This window comes from Zootoca vivipara, chromosome 4, assembly GCF_965207765.1.
Source record: "Zootoca vivipara chromosome 4, rZooViv2.hap1.1, whole genome shotgun sequence".
NCBI classification, from domain to species: domain Eukaryota; kingdom Metazoa; phylum Chordata; class Lepidosauria; order Squamata; family Lacertidae; genus Zootoca; species Zootoca vivipara.
In genome coordinates, this window is record NC_142587.1 from 26,786,973 (window position 1) to 26,806,354 (window position 19,382).

Consider the following 19,382-nt stretch of genomic DNA (forward strand, 5'->3'; position numbering starts at 1 on the left):
TGCCCAGTGGTGTCAAATCTTGATGCTGGGCCGGGGGGTGATATCTGGCTTTCTTACATGGTTGTGGTATCTGTGTAGGAAATTGCTATGTGTGAGTACCAAAGAGCTTCTCTGGGGTCAAACATCTCTACATCAAAACAAGTAAAACCTATTACTTCTTGCTAGCACTTCTCTCTCCAGCAGGTGGAACCAGAGGTCTATCATATCTGTTGCCTTTATACTACTTCAGAAATTTAGCCTGCAATCTTAAACACACTTGCTAGAGTGTCAATTTCACTGAATGGGGCTTACTTCTGAATTTAGATAGCTTACGATCATGCTAACTAATAATTTGATTCTCAAATCTGGGTCTTTTTTTTTTTGCCTTGCAGTTCTTAAAGGTAAAGGTAAAGGTGAAGGGATCCCTGACCATTAGGTCCAGTCGCGGACGACTCTGGGGTTGCGGCGCACATCTCGCTTTACTGGCAGAGGGAGCCGGCGTACAGCTTCCAGGTCATGTGGTCAGCATGACAAAGCCACTTCTGGCGAACCAGAGCAGCACACGGAAACGCCGTTTACCTTCCCGCCGGAGCAGCACTTATTTATCTATTTGAATTGCGTGCTTTCGAACTGCTAGGTTGGCAGGAGCTGGGACTGAACAACAGGAGCTCACCCTGTCGCGGGGATTCGAACCACCGACCTTCTGATCGGCAAGCTCTAAACTCTGTGGGTTAACCCACAGTGCCACCCGCATCCCTCTTTAAGGTAGGGTGGCCAAATTACACAAGAGGACAGGGCTCCAACACGGGGAGAAAGGGGATTTCAGCAGATATAGCTTGTCATATTCCCCCCCCCAGCTGATCGACCTATATTAAGAACAATAATACGTGTATGCCTTAAGGCCCAACATGTTTGCTCAAGAGACACATACTCAACTGGAAGTCTAGACACCCATATAACAAAACAAAATTAAATTACATCACCACCATCTTTCCAGAAGCAAATTTTAAGAAAACCATTGAAGTCACTGACAGAATTATAGCAGAAATGTGAAGTGTTGCCAGTCTAGGATTACTGTATACATCCCACCACAGACAGCATCACTTCTTTTCAGCACTCAACAGGAAGTTTAAAATGCACTGAATTCTATTTTCCAGCAAGTACATTACTGTTTTATTTAAGCTACAAAAAGTGGGAGCTTTATATAGTGTGTGGTTTATATAGCTTGTCGTTAAGCTCCTTCTCCCCATCTCTGTCATACCCATTTTGCCACTTTTAAGATTTCAAAACAAGAAACAATTCATTTGCGGAGTACAAAATCAGCGTTTCCTTTTCTGTTCTCTAGAGTGGTGGCGTTTTTGGAGTAAGGGTCAAGCCTAGGAAAGAAGAGACCCACACTCACCTCCCCCCTCTCAATTTTGTGCAGTTTCTCTTTCTAAATAAAAAAGAAGCCTCTCATTAGAACAACACTCTGCAGAATCCCTACTTTTCCTAATGACAGAAATGAGGGCATTTATTTACCCAGTTAAAGGGGAATGAAGGGACCCGATACAACAAGTTAACCCCTTCCTCCTCCACCACAGGCGTGAACAAAACCGCAGATCCTAACCTCCCTGCTAATGGAAGTGTCCACTGGCACAAATGGGGGCTTCCCTCCATAGCTGCCAAGTTATCCCTTTTTTAAAGGGATTTTCCCTTATGCTGAATAGGCTTCCTCGCGAGAAAAGGGAAAACTTGGCAGCTATGCTTCCCTCCCAGGCACAACAGCAGCTGCAGGAGGGTGATTTTTGGCAGGGCTTCAGCAGGGGAGGGGAGGGGTTAAATTCTCTGGAATACTTTGTTCCCCACAGATGGGCTTGCAGCATTGGCAAAATGCTCCCTCTCTCCTAATCCTAGTTCTTCTCCATCCAAGCAACAACAACAACAACAACAACAACAACAACTTAACAACAACTTATTATTTATACCCCGCCTATCTGGCTGGGTTGCCCCAACCACTCTGAGCAGCTTCCAGCATTTATAAAAACACTAAACCTTAAAAAGCTTCACCTTATGGAAGACAATAATAGTCTTCTTTGCCCCATTTCCTTACTGCCATGCCAAGAGCAGATTATTTGGTTCACTAGAGTCCTTCCTTCCTTGTGCCCAAAGGCTTGCTGGCTGGACTCCCAAAGCCCAGAGACACAGCTTCCTAGTCCAACGCTCTTCCCACTAGCTTAGCAGCCTACAGTTTCCTCATTTCTTTATCTCCTGACTACTTCTCCTGAGGCCGCTTCACTGCAGTTCTGGCTAATATCTGGGGTCTTGACTGCCACTGGGCAATCAAAGCCTCTCACAGCCTCTGTCAGGTTAGGGAAGAGAGACCTTACAGCTGAGGTATAGCACAGGATGCTCTCTGCTCTCACAAACTTAGAACAAGAAAGTAGATTCTGAGTATTTATTTTATATTCTTCCCTTCCTCGCAGGGTGGTTCGCAGGATAAAACACAAGCAAATCATTAAACCAAAACAACAAAACAATGACACACCCACACCCCACTCACAGACACATTTAGAAAGCTGTAGGATGCGAATCAGCCCAAGGACTGGTGGAAGAGGAACGTTTTCGCCTGGCACCTAATATATATATATAGTGAAGGCACCAGGCGAAGCTCCCTGGGGAGAGCATTCCACAAACGGGGAGCTGCTAAACAAATCAGGGAGAACACCTGGCGGTTAGTGCGGTTTGACATGTGTGACACGCGTGTGACATCACGCAGCTGTCAAATGCATGGGATGTCATGTTTGCAGCGCAAGTGCGTCATCGGGAAGAGGCTGAGCACGGGGCCCAGCGGTCTGGCGGCTCCTCCTCTCTTGCACTCAGGAGGAGCTGGCCCCTGAAGCCACACTGTACTCAGTTCCATGCTCAGCCTTTTCCTCCCCCTCAACATTGAGGGGATCAGGCCTCCTCCCAACAGGTATTAGGGGGGGCAAAGATACCTCGGCCCCAGAGTGTTGGTGCCCCTGGTCATGTATGATTTAGCTGAGATTCCTGCATTGCAGGTTGGACTAGATGGCATTCAGAGTCCCTTCCAACTTTACAATTCTGAGATTTTAGGACTGCCCCGTTTCCTGCCCTTGGGGGATATTGCAGTTAAAAGGATTTGCGAGAGCCTAGAACTCAAGAGTATGCATTCTCTGAAGATCCAGCCTCAGGATCTGGCAGACTCTCAGCTGCCATCAGGTAAAGTGATACCTCTACTTACGAATAACTCTACTTACGAATGTTTCTACTTACGAATGGAGCTCCGTCTGCCATCTTGGATGCGGTTTAGATAGGATTTTTTCTACCTACGAATTTTTAGATAGGGTTGCTTCGACTTACGAATTTTTTATCCCAATGCATTCCTATGGGATTCGACTTACAAATTTTTTCGACTTACAAATGTGCGTTCGGAACACATTAAATTTGTAAGTAGAGGTACCACTGTATATGGCCGACATGAAGGTGTCAAATGGTGTACTGGGGGGGGCACCAAGTGTCCTGTTGCTGAGGGCCCCCTCTGCCCAGGAGTCAGCCTTTTCTCTGTGCAAAGTTATAGCTGGAGCTCTGACAGTTACTCCCTGCCATAACAATATTTTGTGAATATCAAGAGTCAGTCTTCACTCTGGTTACCTGCCTAGTACCATGTTTCTCCTAAAATAAGACACCGACTTGTAAGTACCGTATGGTTCTAGGCGCCTGCCTCCTCCTGCCGCGGCCGGCGTTGTTGCTGCTGGGTCCTGCTGGCTCGGGGCACGTGGCGCTGTCGGGCACTGAACCGGCAGGCTTCCTGCTCCTCCTGCCAGCTCCCGGAGGCTCAGGGTGCTCCGCTGCTGGGCGCCGACCCGGCAGGCGTCCTCCTCCTGCCGCGTGGAGCCCTGAGCCAGCAGGACCCAGCTGAAGTGTCGACAAAGCGCCCAGCAGTGCTGCGTAGAGTGCCCCGAGCCACAGCAGGAAGAGGATTCAAAGTGCTACAGAGCACTGCTGGGTCCCACTGGCTCGGGGCGCTCCGCGTGGTGCTGGTGGGCGCTTTGTTGGTGCTTCAGCGGGGGGCGCTGCTGGGTCCCGCTGGCTCGGGTCTCCACGCGGCGCCTCTTGCCGGGTCCCGCAGAGTCGGGGCTCCACGTGGCACACGCTGCTGGGCGTTTTGGAGGGGCAGCAGCATCCGGTTCCGGGTGCTGACAGGCATCTTCCTCTTCCATGGCGCCATCCAGACCTGCTCCCACCACTACGGCTTATTTTTGGGGTATGTCTTATATTTTGTCAATGCATGAAAATCCTGTCATAGCTTATTTTATAGGTACGTCTTATTTTATGAGAAACACGGTATTTACAGAAGTGGCTTCACACAATATACCACAAAAAAAGGAAACACTTTCCTTGCCTTGTGCCCAAATAACCATTCGTGCAGAAATATTTTGAAGGACAAAAGTGTTATGTGAGATTTAATCGATCAATTGGTTATAACTTAGAAATGAAAATTTCTTTAGCGGGCTGTAAACCTTAGTAATCTTCTTTTTAAAATGCCACAGTGCTGGTAAAGGGTTATTTTCCATGGGAAAGAGGCGAATCCAAAGCTGTCTGCCCATAAGAGATTTGGATTGTGCAACTAAAACTTCACGGTATGACTCAATTATTCTTGAAAACTTGCTTCTATTATACTGCTGCTACCCAAACCTTTCTCACTTTACAATGTCAAAACAAAATAGATTTAGTTCTTTAATATGAGTAAATGCTCTCTTAGTCATGCCGTTCCTTTGGGCTATAACATTTTTCATCCTTAATCACACCCATTTATTCTAATACCGTATTCCTAATAAATGCATTTCCACATCAGAGTGTGTGTGTGTGTATGTGTGTGTGTGTATATAATCTCCCTTTATGGGAAGCTGTTTCCTGTGCACTGAAAGCTAATTGCAAAAAGGAAAGGAAAGTTAATTACTACAGGAAAGATACATAATCCGCAAAGAATTTCTCTCTCTGTGAACACAGCTCATTTAACTACCAATACAACAACAACAACAACCACCACCACCACCACCAAGGGAGAAAGGTTTTATTTGCACACTTCTAACTCCTTATGCGACCATAAATCCAAGCAGAAAATACAACCACATTTATTCCTATCCACAAAATGCATGAGTGTTTTTGAGACTCCAGGCGCTTAGGAAAGCAATGACTTGCTGGTGGTTTTCTTCAGCCAAACATGCAATTCCACTAAAGGTCCCACCCAAGTAGCAATGTGGTATCATAACAGCAGAACAGCCATGCCAGCAACATGCCAGCTTGGCAGAAAAACTCCCTAAGCGCAAGGAAGGTGGGGCAAAGGCTTTTTAAAGAGTGTGTTCTCTAGGCAGATCCTGCCACTCTTCATTTGTTACAACTTGCAATCCTGCTTCTGAGCTATTGAGATGCCCATGATGAAAAATCCTGAACAGCTCCAAGTGCAAACAATGCTGTTATAGCTAAGCTGATGTCAATCTGGATGGAAGACTGCTTGGGAGCATCATTTAAGCCACTGTGAAATCCCCAGAGTAAGTAACACAGCACCTTTGAAGAGACTTCACAAAGCACAACTGATCCAGAATGCAACAGCAAGACTGATGGGAACTTCCTTATGAAATCATATCACCCCTGTCCTGCAAGGGTTACACTTGGTACCAACTTGCTTCTGGGCATCACTGAAGGTGTTGATGAAGACCTTTTAAAGGCCTGAAACCCTTAGGTTCAGGATAGTTTAGGGGCCACCACCTGTCCATATCTGGAGATTTATGGAGAAGACTTTCTCTATTTCTCATCTATGGTGGAGGCTCAGTTGCCAGGGAACAGAGAAAGGAGGAGTTTGGATTTGATATCCCGCTTTATCACTACCTGAAGGAGTCTCAAAGCGGCTAACAATCTCCTTTCCCTTCCTCCCCCACAACAAACACTCTGTGAGGTGGGTGGGGCTGAGAGACTTCAAAGAAGTGTGACTAGCCCAAGGTCACCCAGCAGCTGCACGTGGAGGAGCAGAGACGCGAACCCGGCTCCCCAGATTATGAGTCTACCGCTCTTAACCACTACACCACACGGTAGCTGCACCTAAATCGTGGGACTCTTTACCCTGGGAAGTCAAGTTGGCTTCCTCTTTTATGGTGTGTTGCAGAATGGCAAGACCCTTACTGTTTGGAGAGGTGCTTGTTTTAATAGATTTATAGGTTTTCATCCAATGCTTTCAATCTGCTCCCCACTCCTGCATCACACTGTACTGTATGTTATAGCCGATTTCAATTGTTGTTAGCCCTGAGTGGTAAGCAGGCAACAGAAAGGACAGGATATACAGTTTTACGTAGATAAAATTAATTAATCAAGATTACATGCTAGACTATTTCAGGGTTTGGAATTGATTGTGTTTATAATGTAACAGAGAAGAAACCCAAATGATGAGAAATGGGGTGATTTCAGAAAAATGAAACCTTATGCAAGAAGTATTGAATTGAGCTGGGTATTGAATTGCATAAGTACCCAAGAGAGGAAGATTTAAGTTGGAAGAAATGACTTGCCCCAGCATCAAACAGGGTGCCTGGAAGCCATAAGGTCAATGGTATGTCACCAGAGCCTCATACACACTGTTGAAATGCCTACAGACAACCTAGTGCCTTCTCGGTAGTGGCACCCACCCTGTGGAATGCCCTCCCACTAGAGGTCAAAGAGAACAATTACCAGACCTTTAGAAGGCATCTCAAGGCAGCCCTGTTTAGGGAAGCTTTTAATGTTTGATGGATTTCTGTATTTTAGAATTTCTGTTTTTTTGGAAGCCGCCCAGAGTGGCTGGGGGAACCCGGCCAGATGGGCGGGGTATAAATAATAAATTATTATTATTATTATTATTATTATTATTATTATTATTATTATTATTATGCCATGTTAGTTGTTAACTAGCTGGTGGACAGAACTGTGTTATAGCGGTAGTGTGTTATCACATCAGTGGAAAGGAAGCAGCATTGCTCCTATGAAAGCACATGCACAACGATTTTAATTTTCGTAAAAGATGCAATGTGATTGCACTACCTGCAACGACATCCGGTAGCACATCACTTCTTCTGATCGTAAAACGGGTGTGTTAGGTGTAGGGCCTCAAATTGCAGGGAGGGCAGGTTGCAGGATATATGTGGGGGTTTACTAGGTCTGGGAGGCTAAAGAAAAGCAAAACATTTGCCCCTTGTTTCCCTTCAACCTTGGGTCCTTGGGAATCGGAACTGGGTCTAGAGCAGTGTTTCCCCAAACTTGGCTCTAGCTGTTTTGGGACTACAACCCCCATCATCCCTAGCTAGCAAGACCAGTGGTCAGGGGTGATGGGAATTGTAGTCTGAAAACAGCTGGAAACCTAAGCTTGGGAAACACTGGTCTAGGGGATATTTGCCCCCAGGTGCTTGAACTGGGCCCAATCCCCCAGCTCAAGATCAGTCATAATTTAAAGGAAGTGTGGGTAGGGAATTAGCTTTGGAGGCCACATATCCGCCTAGGCCACTTCTCCACACACACACACACACACACCTGTTATACAAGTCGTACAGTTATAGATTTTAAATATTTAATATATGAAAACATGTACAAAAGGCAAGCTCTCTCATGATGTCTTTGCAGCACCCACTCGATCGTTCTGTAACCTTAATCCGTTTTCAAGAAAACCCTAAAATCATTAAGTTCCTACCTACTGTGTCTCCATTAAAATATGGTTTTGGAAAGAATATCCTTTATAGTATAATGCTGCATTACGCAACACTACAAACATCAATGCAGAGGACCAATTCCTTCTGCACTCTTCAGCCGTGAGCTCCAGCAAGAGAAATCGCGAAAGCTTTCCAAAGCTAAGGCCTGCACTTCCACCAAGTAGCAAAAATACGAACGACAAAGCAACCGATCAGAAGAAAGAGAACAGGATAAAGCTTGAAAAGGAAGGGAATTAACAAACAGATTTGAAATGGCCATAGACGCAGCCAGGAGACACCTTCAGCGGCTGCTAAAAAAAAATGCAAGAAATGTTTTACAGTGGTTAACCTCTTAAGGAGATACCACCTCTTTTGCGTTCAGTGTGTCTTTGTACTTCCAAGATATGCAGGTAGAAATTTAAAAAACAAACACATGGCACTAACCCAAGCAGCAATTTGGTAGCTTGGATTTCTTTCAAATTCTATCTAACTGACAGTGCACATTCGCCTAAAAGCAGACAAGTAGTCTGATGCTCTGCATAGCAACTTTCCCGATTGGGAGATGAAGAGAAGGAACTGTAAGCATCCCAATTTTTAAAAAAGGGGAGTGATGAAGGGATACTTTCCCAGCTTCGTCACACAAACTAACATTCTTTTTGTCAAAATCAAAAGATGACTTGTTTTCAAAGTGATGTGGCACCTCTGGGCAGTGGAGAAGGGCTATGAGGACACCTGGAAGAATTGCAAAGTGTCTTCCAAAGAGATAATCCTTAAAATGAGCTGCAGGCAGATAAATCAGGCCTGCAGACTTGCAACCTGCCAAGTCAAATGCAAACTACAACCAGAGTATTATGATATTACAGCAGCTGCTTTTTGCAGCCCTAGGCAGACAGTATAAACAGGAAAGACCCTGTTGGGTTGCCATGTTTTGCCGGCGGGCTGGTACATTGTGCAGGCCCCAGATAAACGTATGAAATGAAAACTTAGGTTTATCCAAATGGAAAAACCCCTGTCCTGCAACAATGCAGGATGAGAACATAAGTGCTAAGCTCTTTGCTCAGATGCAGGTGGGTATCTTGTCTGCTTGCAGGGTGTGCATGCAATGAGGCTAAACTTACTAGCAACTCTCAGCTTCATCTCTAAAGCTCCAGAGAGGTCCAGTTTCTGTGGAATGATGCTGTCACAAAAGCCCAAGACTTAGAATTTTCACAGCAAGTAATTCTGGGGAGCCTTGCGCAAAACCTATAATGCCAGATGGCTTCATGTGATCTATTTGTTTTAAAAGAGAAACACCTGACACCAAATAGCAGCAGCAAACAAAATCTGTTTCTATCATTATCACATAGTCTGGAATTTGGAAATAAATTAAAGCCAGTCAGCCATGAGTCTGTTTGCTCCTACTAGTGTTGCCCATGATCAGTTTCAGGACAGCAATGTGTTTCAGAAGGCAGCCAGGGCTGTTGGCACTGTATAAAAATCTCTTCTAGTACTGGAAGAAAGAGAAAACCCATTCCTGAAGGGAACACCCACTCTGGAATTTGCTGAAGAGGAATACTTAAGAACAACCAACAGAAAAAGGAAGGAGTGGTCCTATTTTGCTGCTCCCTTCTTTTTGGCATTGTATTAGCAACAGGCCCTGGACAGTAGCAATGGAAGGAATTCTTGAATGAAGAGGGTGGAGAAAGACAACATGTTCTTAGAATCCTTATATTTAAATATGAAACAGCTTTCCTTGCAGAGTCAGAGGACAGAGAGAATGTCTCCGATAAAAGTAGAGTTAAGCAGCAACTGACACCACACCGGTGGCAAAAACCATTTTGGAGATCAGGAGATCAAAACATACAGTTTCCAGCTTCTTGAGCTGCAAACTCTGTAGTTCTTAAGCCTAGGCATATTCCCCAAACCTCTCTCCAGCTTGGTTTTCATCAAACTGAAGATGTATCTGGGCATACCAATTCAGGCAAGAGTTCACATTGACTGAGCGCACATTCAAAAGAGGAAAATCTTCCAGAGAAAACTAGGTGTCAGGAACAAAAAATAAAATAAAAATTCCTTCCAGTAGCACCTTAGAGACCAACTAAGTTTGTCATAGGTATGAGCTTTCGTGTGCATGCACACTTCTTCAGATACCATGCACACGAACGCTCATGCACACGAAAGCTCATACCTATGACAAACTTAGTTGGTCTCTAAGGTGATACTGGAAGGATTTTTTTTATTTTTTATTTTTTGTTTCGACTATGTCAGACCAACACAGCTACCTACCTGTTAACTAGGTGTCAGGAAGAAGAGCTCTAGCTTAGCTTTCGCTGTGTGCAATTCTTGTTGCACGGAGAAGCATTCAAGGGGGCTGAAGTGGTATAGTCTTGACACAGGGCTACCACTTCAGCTGTGAAACAGGTTAAGTAATAACAAAAAGATACGGCCTCTATGAGTGCAGGAGGTATCTCTTATCACTAAGTAAGCATAACTCATTCCTGCACTAATGGGTTCTTCTAGGGCAGAGAACGCTTCTTGTACTTCTCCTTTTAAAACATAAAAACACTGAAGACCCATAGCAACTAGCACCACCCTAGCAAATGACATATCTACTTCGAAGAGGAAGTCTGCAAGAGGTCCGCCATCACCTCGCCCCCATTAGTCACAAGCCACACCATGCTGAGATGCTGCCACATCAACTATTTGCATGAGGTTTAAGAGCTGAAAATGAGCAAAGCCTGCAGCTAAGAAGTTCTTGTTTAGTTGCTGCGTGTTTGGGCGATAGGAGGAATCGCAGCGGACTAGAAAGGAACCAGTTTTGCACAGCGACTCAGGAACAGCGAGTTAAATTTCAAAATGAAGTTCTTTATGGCTACCTATCTTTTCAATATATCTTAAGAACAATTTGCATTTTTTAAAAAAAGGCTACAGCACCAAAACAAAAAAAACAACCCCACCCACAACCTATTGATCCACTACTGCAATGGCCAGCACAGGCACACAGTGGCTAATCTCTTAATTCTGAATAAGAAAGCAGAAGCCAGCCACTGGATTTGCCTGTGTCCTCCCCACAGTTTGTCCCCTCCCCGGAGCGAATTCACTGTTCCTGCTTTAGCTAAAGTTAAGCAGCGCATGTTCTTACATTAGCTGTGATCTGGTGAAAACTAACCGGGTTTCTCACTTACCAAACCGGTAAAAAGGATCCTGGATACGGTCCTGAACACAGATTAAGTGCATCTGAGTACACAGTTAAATCTTGAATACAGGAGGCAAATATGCTGGAATGAACTGGAGCGAATTGTTCCAACTCTACAGATTGGCACTAAAATCACCAACTGTTTAACACTCTTCTGACAATATACTCTACAAACTTTAGAGCTCATGGGGGTGGGGTGGGGTGGGGTTAAGCCTAAGAGAAATAAAATTTTTAAAAGCATCTTAGAAAAACATCACCATGCAGCTTGAGCCTTGAACAAAGTACTGTTCTTCCCGTATCTCAGCTTAGCTTTAAGTGTATGGTAATGTGTCTGTGTAAACGGCAATTGTTCCCAAGAGCACCACAAACACAAAGGGGAAGCTCTCAGCCACAATGTTTATCCATCTTCTGAGTGGTAGCAACAATATATTGATCTCCCCAACACCCTCTTGCAAGTACAATTCAATTAAAATGGAGGCAACATTGTACTGTATTCCTACATACAGTGGAACCTCGGTTTATGAACACCTCAGTTTATGAATTTTCGGTTTATGAACACCGCGGACCCATCTGGAACGGATTAATTCATTTTCCATTACTTTCAATGGGAAAGTTCGCTTCAGTTTATGAACGCTTCAGTTTATGAACAGACTTTCGGAACCAAATACACCCATGCTTCAGTTTATGAACGCTTCAGTTTAAGTACTCCGCGGACCCATCTGGAACGGATTAATCCACTTTCCATTACTTTCAATGGGAAAGTTCGCTTCAGTTTACGAATGCTTCAGTTTAAGTACCCCGCGGACCGTCTGGAACAGATTAATCCACTTTCCATTACTTTCAATGGGAAAGTTTGCTTCAGTTTATGAACGCTTCAGTTTATGAACAGACTTCCAGAACCAATTGTGTTCATAAACCGAGGTACCACTGTATAGCTAAACGGGGGGTGGGGTGGTCAAAACTGTTGCTCAAGGGGGCAAGCAAGTGGCAAACCTGGTCTTACAGACATAAAAGCCGAATCTATTTCTCTCCCCTTTCCCCAAACTTGACTTCCAACAAGCTGGGAAAGCATTATGGGAACATCCCATTAATTTGGTCATTGGCAATGCTATTTTCAACTTACATGAAGGGAGATAGATCCCTGCCCCAAGGAGTTTACAATCCAGAGATCATTAGTCAGGGGCATACAGCAAAGAGAGAAGAAGCAAGGTTAACAAGGGATGAGTGCATACAATCTCTGCCCACCAGCTGTGTGCAACACACACACACACACACACACACACACACACACACACACCCTCACCCTCCAATCAGTAAGCTGCAAACAAGTCTTGCAACTGCTTTCCAATAATCACCATAAATGGTGTAAACCAGACAAGCATGAGGTAATCAAGAAACGAAGCACAAGCACATAAAGAATGAAAGTGCTGTTTTAAAACAAATTCCTCTGCAAATGCCAGGTTGCAGAGATCCAATCTCAGCTAATGCTTCACTACTCACAAATCCTTTTTCAAGCCCCAAATAAAGAACTTCCACTTCATCATTTAAAACAATAGTGGCTGCAGCCAACTATCAGCAAGACTTCAGTGTTAATATTTGCTATTCTAACATGCAGGGATATCCTTCTCAACTGCTCTGGAAGCTTCTCTGGTGTCCTTCCAACGCAATAGCTATATTGGCTGAGACACAGCAATTCTTCTTATATATATATAAACACTACACAATAGATCCATACGAAATATTTAGAGATCTTCCATATGGAGGAAAATTATCTACTACAGGTCCATTATAGATGTGCATCAGAACTGGAAAGCTCTCAGGTATGTGGGTGCCATGTGTTACCAATTAGACTGTTTTATTACTGGCTTCCTTTTGGCTACGTCTAACCGCAAATCCATTACCGGTATTTACCTATTCTCCAGTGCTGCATACCACAACTCAGCAATGATGAGCTAGCCTTTGTATTTGACTTACAATTCTAGATTTTTCAATTTTGGGGCGTCTCGGGGTTACAGTTTCTGATCGGGACTCCATATTTCATCCTTCCAATTAGGCAATATAGTAACACTACATTTAAGAAAAGTGCAATCGTTTCTTGCAGGGAAGGTTTTAAGCAACAGCCGGTTCCAGGGACCGAGAAATGAAACATGGGCATCAGGCTTCATCTCCAACATGCATGTTAGGATCGCAAGTGTGAAGGCGCTGCACATTAAAATCTCTTTGTGTGAATGAACTTAGGCCACCAAGGTAGAAAAGCTTTTGGTCCAGCTTTCTCCTTTGATGTGCTAACCTCGCCCATTCAGGAAGATGCATTCAAATATGCTATCCCACAAACATTATTAACTGACTTGGTTCACTGCCAGGGGGATTCTTACTTCGTCAATAATCAACATCTGAATCAGTGTTAAGGTTCTCCATGCCTAGGAAAGGTACTAGAGACAAATATTATCTGGTATCTTCCCCGCCAAAGGTACTTTTGAGAACTGCGATCATAAGAAAACGACTGTTCATGTATAAATATCTCAATAATAACAGATCAAAAACATGTAAGTTTAGAGTCTAATCAAAGTACAGTGGTACCTCGGGAGTTGAACGGAGTCCGTTTTGGAAGTCCGTTCGGCTTCCAAAACCAAGGTGCGGCTTTGATTGGCTGCAGGAAGCTCCTGCAGCCAATCGGAAGCCACGTTGGGCATTCGGCTTCCAAAGAACGTTTGCAAACCAGAACACTCATTTCCAGGTTTGTGGCGTCCAGGAGTCAAAACATTTGACTCGCAATGTGTTCGGGAACCAAGTTAAGACTGTAATTCATAAAAACAGACAAGATCCATTGTGGGGCAGGGGTGGGGGACACACGTGAGTGTTGAAACCACGACAGGAAAATCGCAATACGTGTGTTATTCTTGAAGATTCTATAGAACTCATTATTTTGGAATGTTATCTTCTTGCCTTCACCCTATATGCACTGATTTGGATAGGGGAACTTTATACTATATTGAATGGTCTGCATGTTGCCTCAGGGCCAGGGTAGCCAAAGTAGTGACAGCAGCTTCAGATGCCACCCACTCAGGTAAATTACCACATAAATTGGCCATACCATCTCATATCCAAACATAGAATGGCCAACTCTCAGGTGTTGCCATCTGAACTGGCCAGGAACTACAGCTCTGAGAAGGTAATTCCTTAGGAGATATTCCTAGTTCCATTCTTAAAATAAAATAAAACCACAGCTTCTATTTTTTCCCAGCAAATGGACAATAGCTCTCCCACCCATTGAGTTCACATTGCCTGAATTCACAACCACTGTATTCATGAGGACTGGCCTGTTCTCCAATTGGGGAGGGGAGCGGGGGATAAATGTTTAGCTCCAACATCAGTGACAAGGAATTCCCACTCCCCCTTTCTGGTCATTCTCACGGTCCCAACATGACCCTGGTGGACTGAAGCTGGCTGCGCACTTTGAGGCATCCTACACTGCCCCCAACTTTCAATTCAAGTGAAACAAACAACCGACAAAGAACTGAGGCGAAAGGCTTGGCAACTGGCAAGCATACATGCAATTCCTGTTAACTGCATGTTAGACAAGGCGGCACGCAACCTCCTTTCTTTGAGATATCTTTATTATAGCCTGTTCTGAGTGTTTACCAAAGAACATTGTTGCACAGGATTCTGAACACATCACACACAACCAGTCTGCACAAGTGAAGCTCGTCCTCTGAAATTCTACAGACAGAATATGACTTAGAATCATAGAGGAATTGTAGGGTTGGGAGGTACCTCAAGGGTCATCTAGTCCAACCCCCTGCAATGCAGGAATCCGGCCCAGAGGCATCCCTGGTTGGGCTTGAACCACCAACCTTCTGGTTAACAGCAAGATGTACTGACCCACTGTGCTGAGGGGCATGTGACTTTGCGTAGAAACTCGCCTCCTGTACAAAGATAAAATCCACTCGCTTTTTGCCCCTGGAGCTGGCATGTGGCCCCTATAAGGCTGCCCAAAGGGCAATGTGGCCCTCTGGCTGAAATCGGTTTCCCCACCCCTGCTTTACCAGGTTGAGCCACACAAAGCTAGTGCGTTTAGCTTATTGGGCCACAGAACCACAGTCCCCCACCCCATATGAGTCTATCTAACTTTAACAGAAGTAAGTCTGGACTCAACTGGACAGTTCAAGGGACAGCGATTTCTAAACAAATCAATTCACATTCAAAACATGTGCCTAGTACCCGTTTGCCAGATTTTCTCCCCACAAGAAAGCAAGCACAACAAAGCCAGAAGCTTCTACGAGTAGTGAAGGATGCAATTTAGAATACTGCTGGAGTGAATGAATGAATCACTGTGTCCCAGGCTCTGGCTCATTAACCTTTACTATCACTTTATAGGAATGCTTACACAGCTCTGGTATAGCACCATTGTACTCGCACTTACAGAAATGCAATTCCACCAGGAATTACAGGGATATGACTATAGATTAGTAATATAAATCATCTACTTGCATGCAGAAGCCCCCCCCCCCCCCCGATTCAATTCTCAACATCTCCAGGTAAGGGGTCTGGGAGAGCCTGCTGTCCGAAACCCTGGAGAGCAGTTGCCAGTCAGTACCGACAACACTGAGCAAGACGGACCAGTGGTGTGACTGACTCCATAGAAGGTGGCTAAGGTGGCCAGGACAGCTCAGTTGGGTACATCATGAGACTCTTAGGGTCGTGTGTTCGAGCCCCACGTTGGGCAAAAGATTCCTGTGTTGTAGGAGTTTGGGGTTGATGATCCTCGTAGTCCCTTCGAACTTTACAATTGTGTGAATCCGAGGCAGCTCCCTATGTTCCTGTTGCAAGAATGATAGAGGACCAAAAAGCAATCTAGCTTACTTATCCTGGCACATCCAAGATGTTGAATCATTCACCAACAGTTCAATCAGAGCAAAAAAATAAATAAATGCTATGGTAGGTGTGCTATGCAATAGCAATAGTCACTGATGCCTCCAGCAATGAAACAAGCTCGCATGTCCAGAGTAAGCAATTTGACTAGGATGGAAATGTCTTGCCAATACCAAATACAGTGGTCATTCACACTCTGAAAATGAACCAAGTTAGTCCACCAATATTTCCCAAGGACAATATTTGGGAAGATCCTGTCTTTCTCCTTTCAGTAAATGTTTTCATTCCACAGCAAGCTTCTGGGGTTACAAAACTGAGATTATTGCCCCTGGAGTCAGCGTCTCCCATTCAGTAGGCTATTGCCAAAATAACAAGGGCAATATTTTGACCACCGTTAAGAGATCAAGAGAAGGCTATGGAATTGCATACTCCCCACCTCCCTGTTATGCACCTGAACCATGCAGCATTACAAGAGCATGGGGTTAATGTGTCAGGTGGTCATTGGGTCTTGCAGAGCACTTTTCAAGGGGCTTCATATGACTGAAGCATCAGCTAATCATTGGTGCTTTGAGGGGCATTCCTTTGCCACACCGTTTGATTTCAACCTCAGCAAGCAATAAGAAAAGGATCACCTGACATAACATGTATTTGAGTGAAATGTAATTGAGGGAGGTTGAATTGGGGTTACTGATAGGATATTAATTTGAAGGTACAAGTTAATTGAAGGTAACCATAGCTTAAGAGTAATGAATGGGGATAACTGAAGGACAACTGATTTGGAGTAAGATCTGTTAGGAAATGAACTGAGGGTTTCAATGGAAGGTTACTGATTTGGGCTGACCTGCGGTAGGTTGCAAACTAATTTAAGAATGTAACCATACTGATTTGGATGAGAAATTGATTGGCTTGCCTCCTTTGAGATTTAAATTCTAAACCTGCATCTATAGGTACATATTTGCACATGCAAATATTATGTAATTACGGTATGTGTTTATGGAGTGATCCCCAATCTTTTAAGACTATAGATTATAGTCCCTAGGGGAGGAGGCCAAAGCTGTTTAGAATTTGGTAGGATCCAAGAATTAGAATCTTGGATTATGCCCTGAAGGCCAGAACCAAGACAGAATGCACTTTGTAATCATCTGTACCGGCAACAACCCAGTTAGTGTGTAAATCCCGGAGCATGTGCGAAGAGCAATGGCAAAAGTGGGAATTGAAAACTTCAGGCTGTATAGTTGGCATTTCACACCCTATCCATGCAGTCTAGAGTTTCATCACCCACCACAAGCAGCTGTGGTTATTATTATTATTTGCAGGAACAGATGTTATGGGTAAGTATCCTGACCAGATGACATCTCCAGAAGAGGACATGCTGTTACTTAGGATCCTGGGAACTTCGGAATCCAGAAATGCACAAAGTATGCAATCCTTTCAGCTTCTTCCAGAAGTGTAAACTTTGTGAGGAAAGGGAGACGTGTCGTACGCACTTTCACGGTGCAAAACTATTAAAACAACTTGGGCACCAGTGCTTAGGAGACCTGATTGGGTGGGCCACGACTCTATGATGCACACATACAAATGTTTTAAGAGCATACAGTGGGCATTAACAAGTTGCACATTTGCTGCAGGGAGCACCGATGTTTCTGACAGTGTGCCCACAGCAAACATGAGTGCTACACAAAATGTGAGGAAGCGGAATGGGAACCAATTGTCAGAGGTCTCTGTCTGCTGGGTGAGGGTGACCTTATTTTAAAGAGCAACCAAGCCATGAACTCTCCCACAAGCTCCAACAGACCCCACTTGTTTCAGAACATTTCAAGGAATAGATGCCACAGTTCCACAAGAAAGCCCTTTGTGAAACTCTCCACTTATTAGCAGCAACATGCAGAAAAACAGGCTTGTAAATACACTTGCCTGAAAAGGCACTGCCTCCACCCTAACCAGAAAGCAGGGAAAGTTTTATGTTTTGGCTGTTTTGTGGCTTATTACTTGTATTTTATTCTGTAGACAAACAGCCAATGAAATTTGGCAGGATGGGATGTAATAAACAAAATAAAAATATTGGAAGTAGATGATTATCTATGTGGGAGATGCACTCTATTTGAGGCACTCTTCAAGGCTGGACGTACACCTAAGCAGTTGGGACTTATTATTTCAGTGTCACAAATATGCATTTGGGAAAATATATGTATCATTTAAGGTAAATTTGTAAAGCACCCAGATAAGCTGAGTGTTGAGTGTGCAGTTGTTCACCAACCCTAATCTGAAGGTCTGTGATGGAATGTCATGTCAGATATCCTCCTTTCTTCCTTTGCTCCAAGTCTAATCACGTGACCATCATCACCTAGCTTAGGTGAGCAGATAAAAAGTTCTGCAGGCTTTGTTGTTGTTGTTTAGTCGTGTCCGACTCTTCGTGACCCCATGGACCAGAGCATGCCAGGCACTCCTATCTTCTGCAGGCTAGTCCTTGTTTTAAGGGACTTGCTTGCAAGGCTGCCTTCAATGATGTCGCCTTGCAATCCGTGGCCGGCCGTGCAGAATTTGGAGAGGGGAGAACAAGCCCAGAAAAGCCTCGCCTCACTTTCCAGGATAAGGCTACCTTAACCGAACTCCTTTTCAACTTTATAAAGTCCCCGCTCCACCCCTTGTGACCAACGAGAGGCTCCTTCATCGAATGCAAAAGCGTCCCCACCCTTCCCCCCCACCTCCACTCGCCTGCTGCAACTGCGGCGCGGAAAAGTTCTGCCAGCCCCACAGTTTGCAACATCCCGCCATTCCTCCATGATCCCTTGCGCCCAGAAACAAAACAGAACTCTCTTCCCTGCTTGCTCCCTTCCAGATGCGCTGAAGTCCAGGCAGCTTCTTTCCCAGGCAGCCCCTCTTCTCCACCCCACCCCACCCCGCATCTCTTTCCGCGTGGCTCCCCCTCCCCCCTCGACCAGTTCCCGTCCCTTAAATCGCGCCAGCCAGCCCGCCGCCACCGCAACCTCGGCGCGCCCTCTGGAGAGAGCGCACAGTCCCGTTCTCGACGCCGCTGCTGCTGCTGCTGCAGGAGGGCGCGGCGGGCTCATCCCCGGCTTCCTTCCTGCCTGCGGGGATGCCTTTTGCCTGACTGCGGGGAAGTTGTTCGGGGAGAGCAGGCAGGAGGCAGAGCGGGAAGGAAACTGGGCAGGCAGGGCGCACGGAGCCCCCCAGCCGAGTCCTTTTGCAATGAATGGGGAAGAGCCCGGGCTGTGGCTCGCTCGCTGTCAGCGGCGGCTTACCTGTTCGTCACGCCGGCCGCCACCCCCAGCATCGCGGCGGCGAGGAGGCAGGGGAGTCCCCGACTCAGCGAACCTCGCAGAAAGCGCGCCGCCGCGTCTCTCCGCTCCGCTCTTTGCCTTCTTCTCGCAGGCGAGTTCCGCGCAGCAGCAGCAGCTGCAGGCGGGGCCGCCCCCGCAAGGCAGCACAGGAAGGCCACGAGGGGGGAAAGGGAGGGAGCGAGAGAGCCAGGCAGGCGGCGGCGGCGGCGGCAATGGCGCGTCACCGGCCCAAGCACCCTTTGCTCCAGCCCCCTCCGCCGCCGCCTCTTCCTCCCGCGGGGAAGGAGAGGGAGAGGTGCGCGCCGGGGGTGGCTCGCGGGCGGGCTCGCTCGGCCCCACTAG

General features: G+C 45.6%; 1 protein-coding gene across 2 annotated transcripts in view; it reads right to left on the reverse strand.

Annotated features, from left to right (window-relative positions):
• LIMS1 (LIM zinc finger domain containing 1) overlaps nucleotides 1–19,153 on the reverse strand; it is a 69,419-nt gene extending 50,266 nt beyond the window's left edge. For both annotated transcript variants that reach the window (XR_004692558.3, XM_088667578.1), the window contains exon 1: nucleotides 19,002–19,153. Coding sequence is in view for 1 of the 2 variants with exons in the window: in XM_088667578.1 (XP_088523704.1) it covers nucleotides 19,002–19,033 (32 nt within the window). In the remaining variant the exon portion in view is untranslated. The remainder of the gene's footprint in view (nucleotides 1–19,001) is intronic.
• Nucleotides 19,154–19,382: the final 229 nt, after the last annotated feature.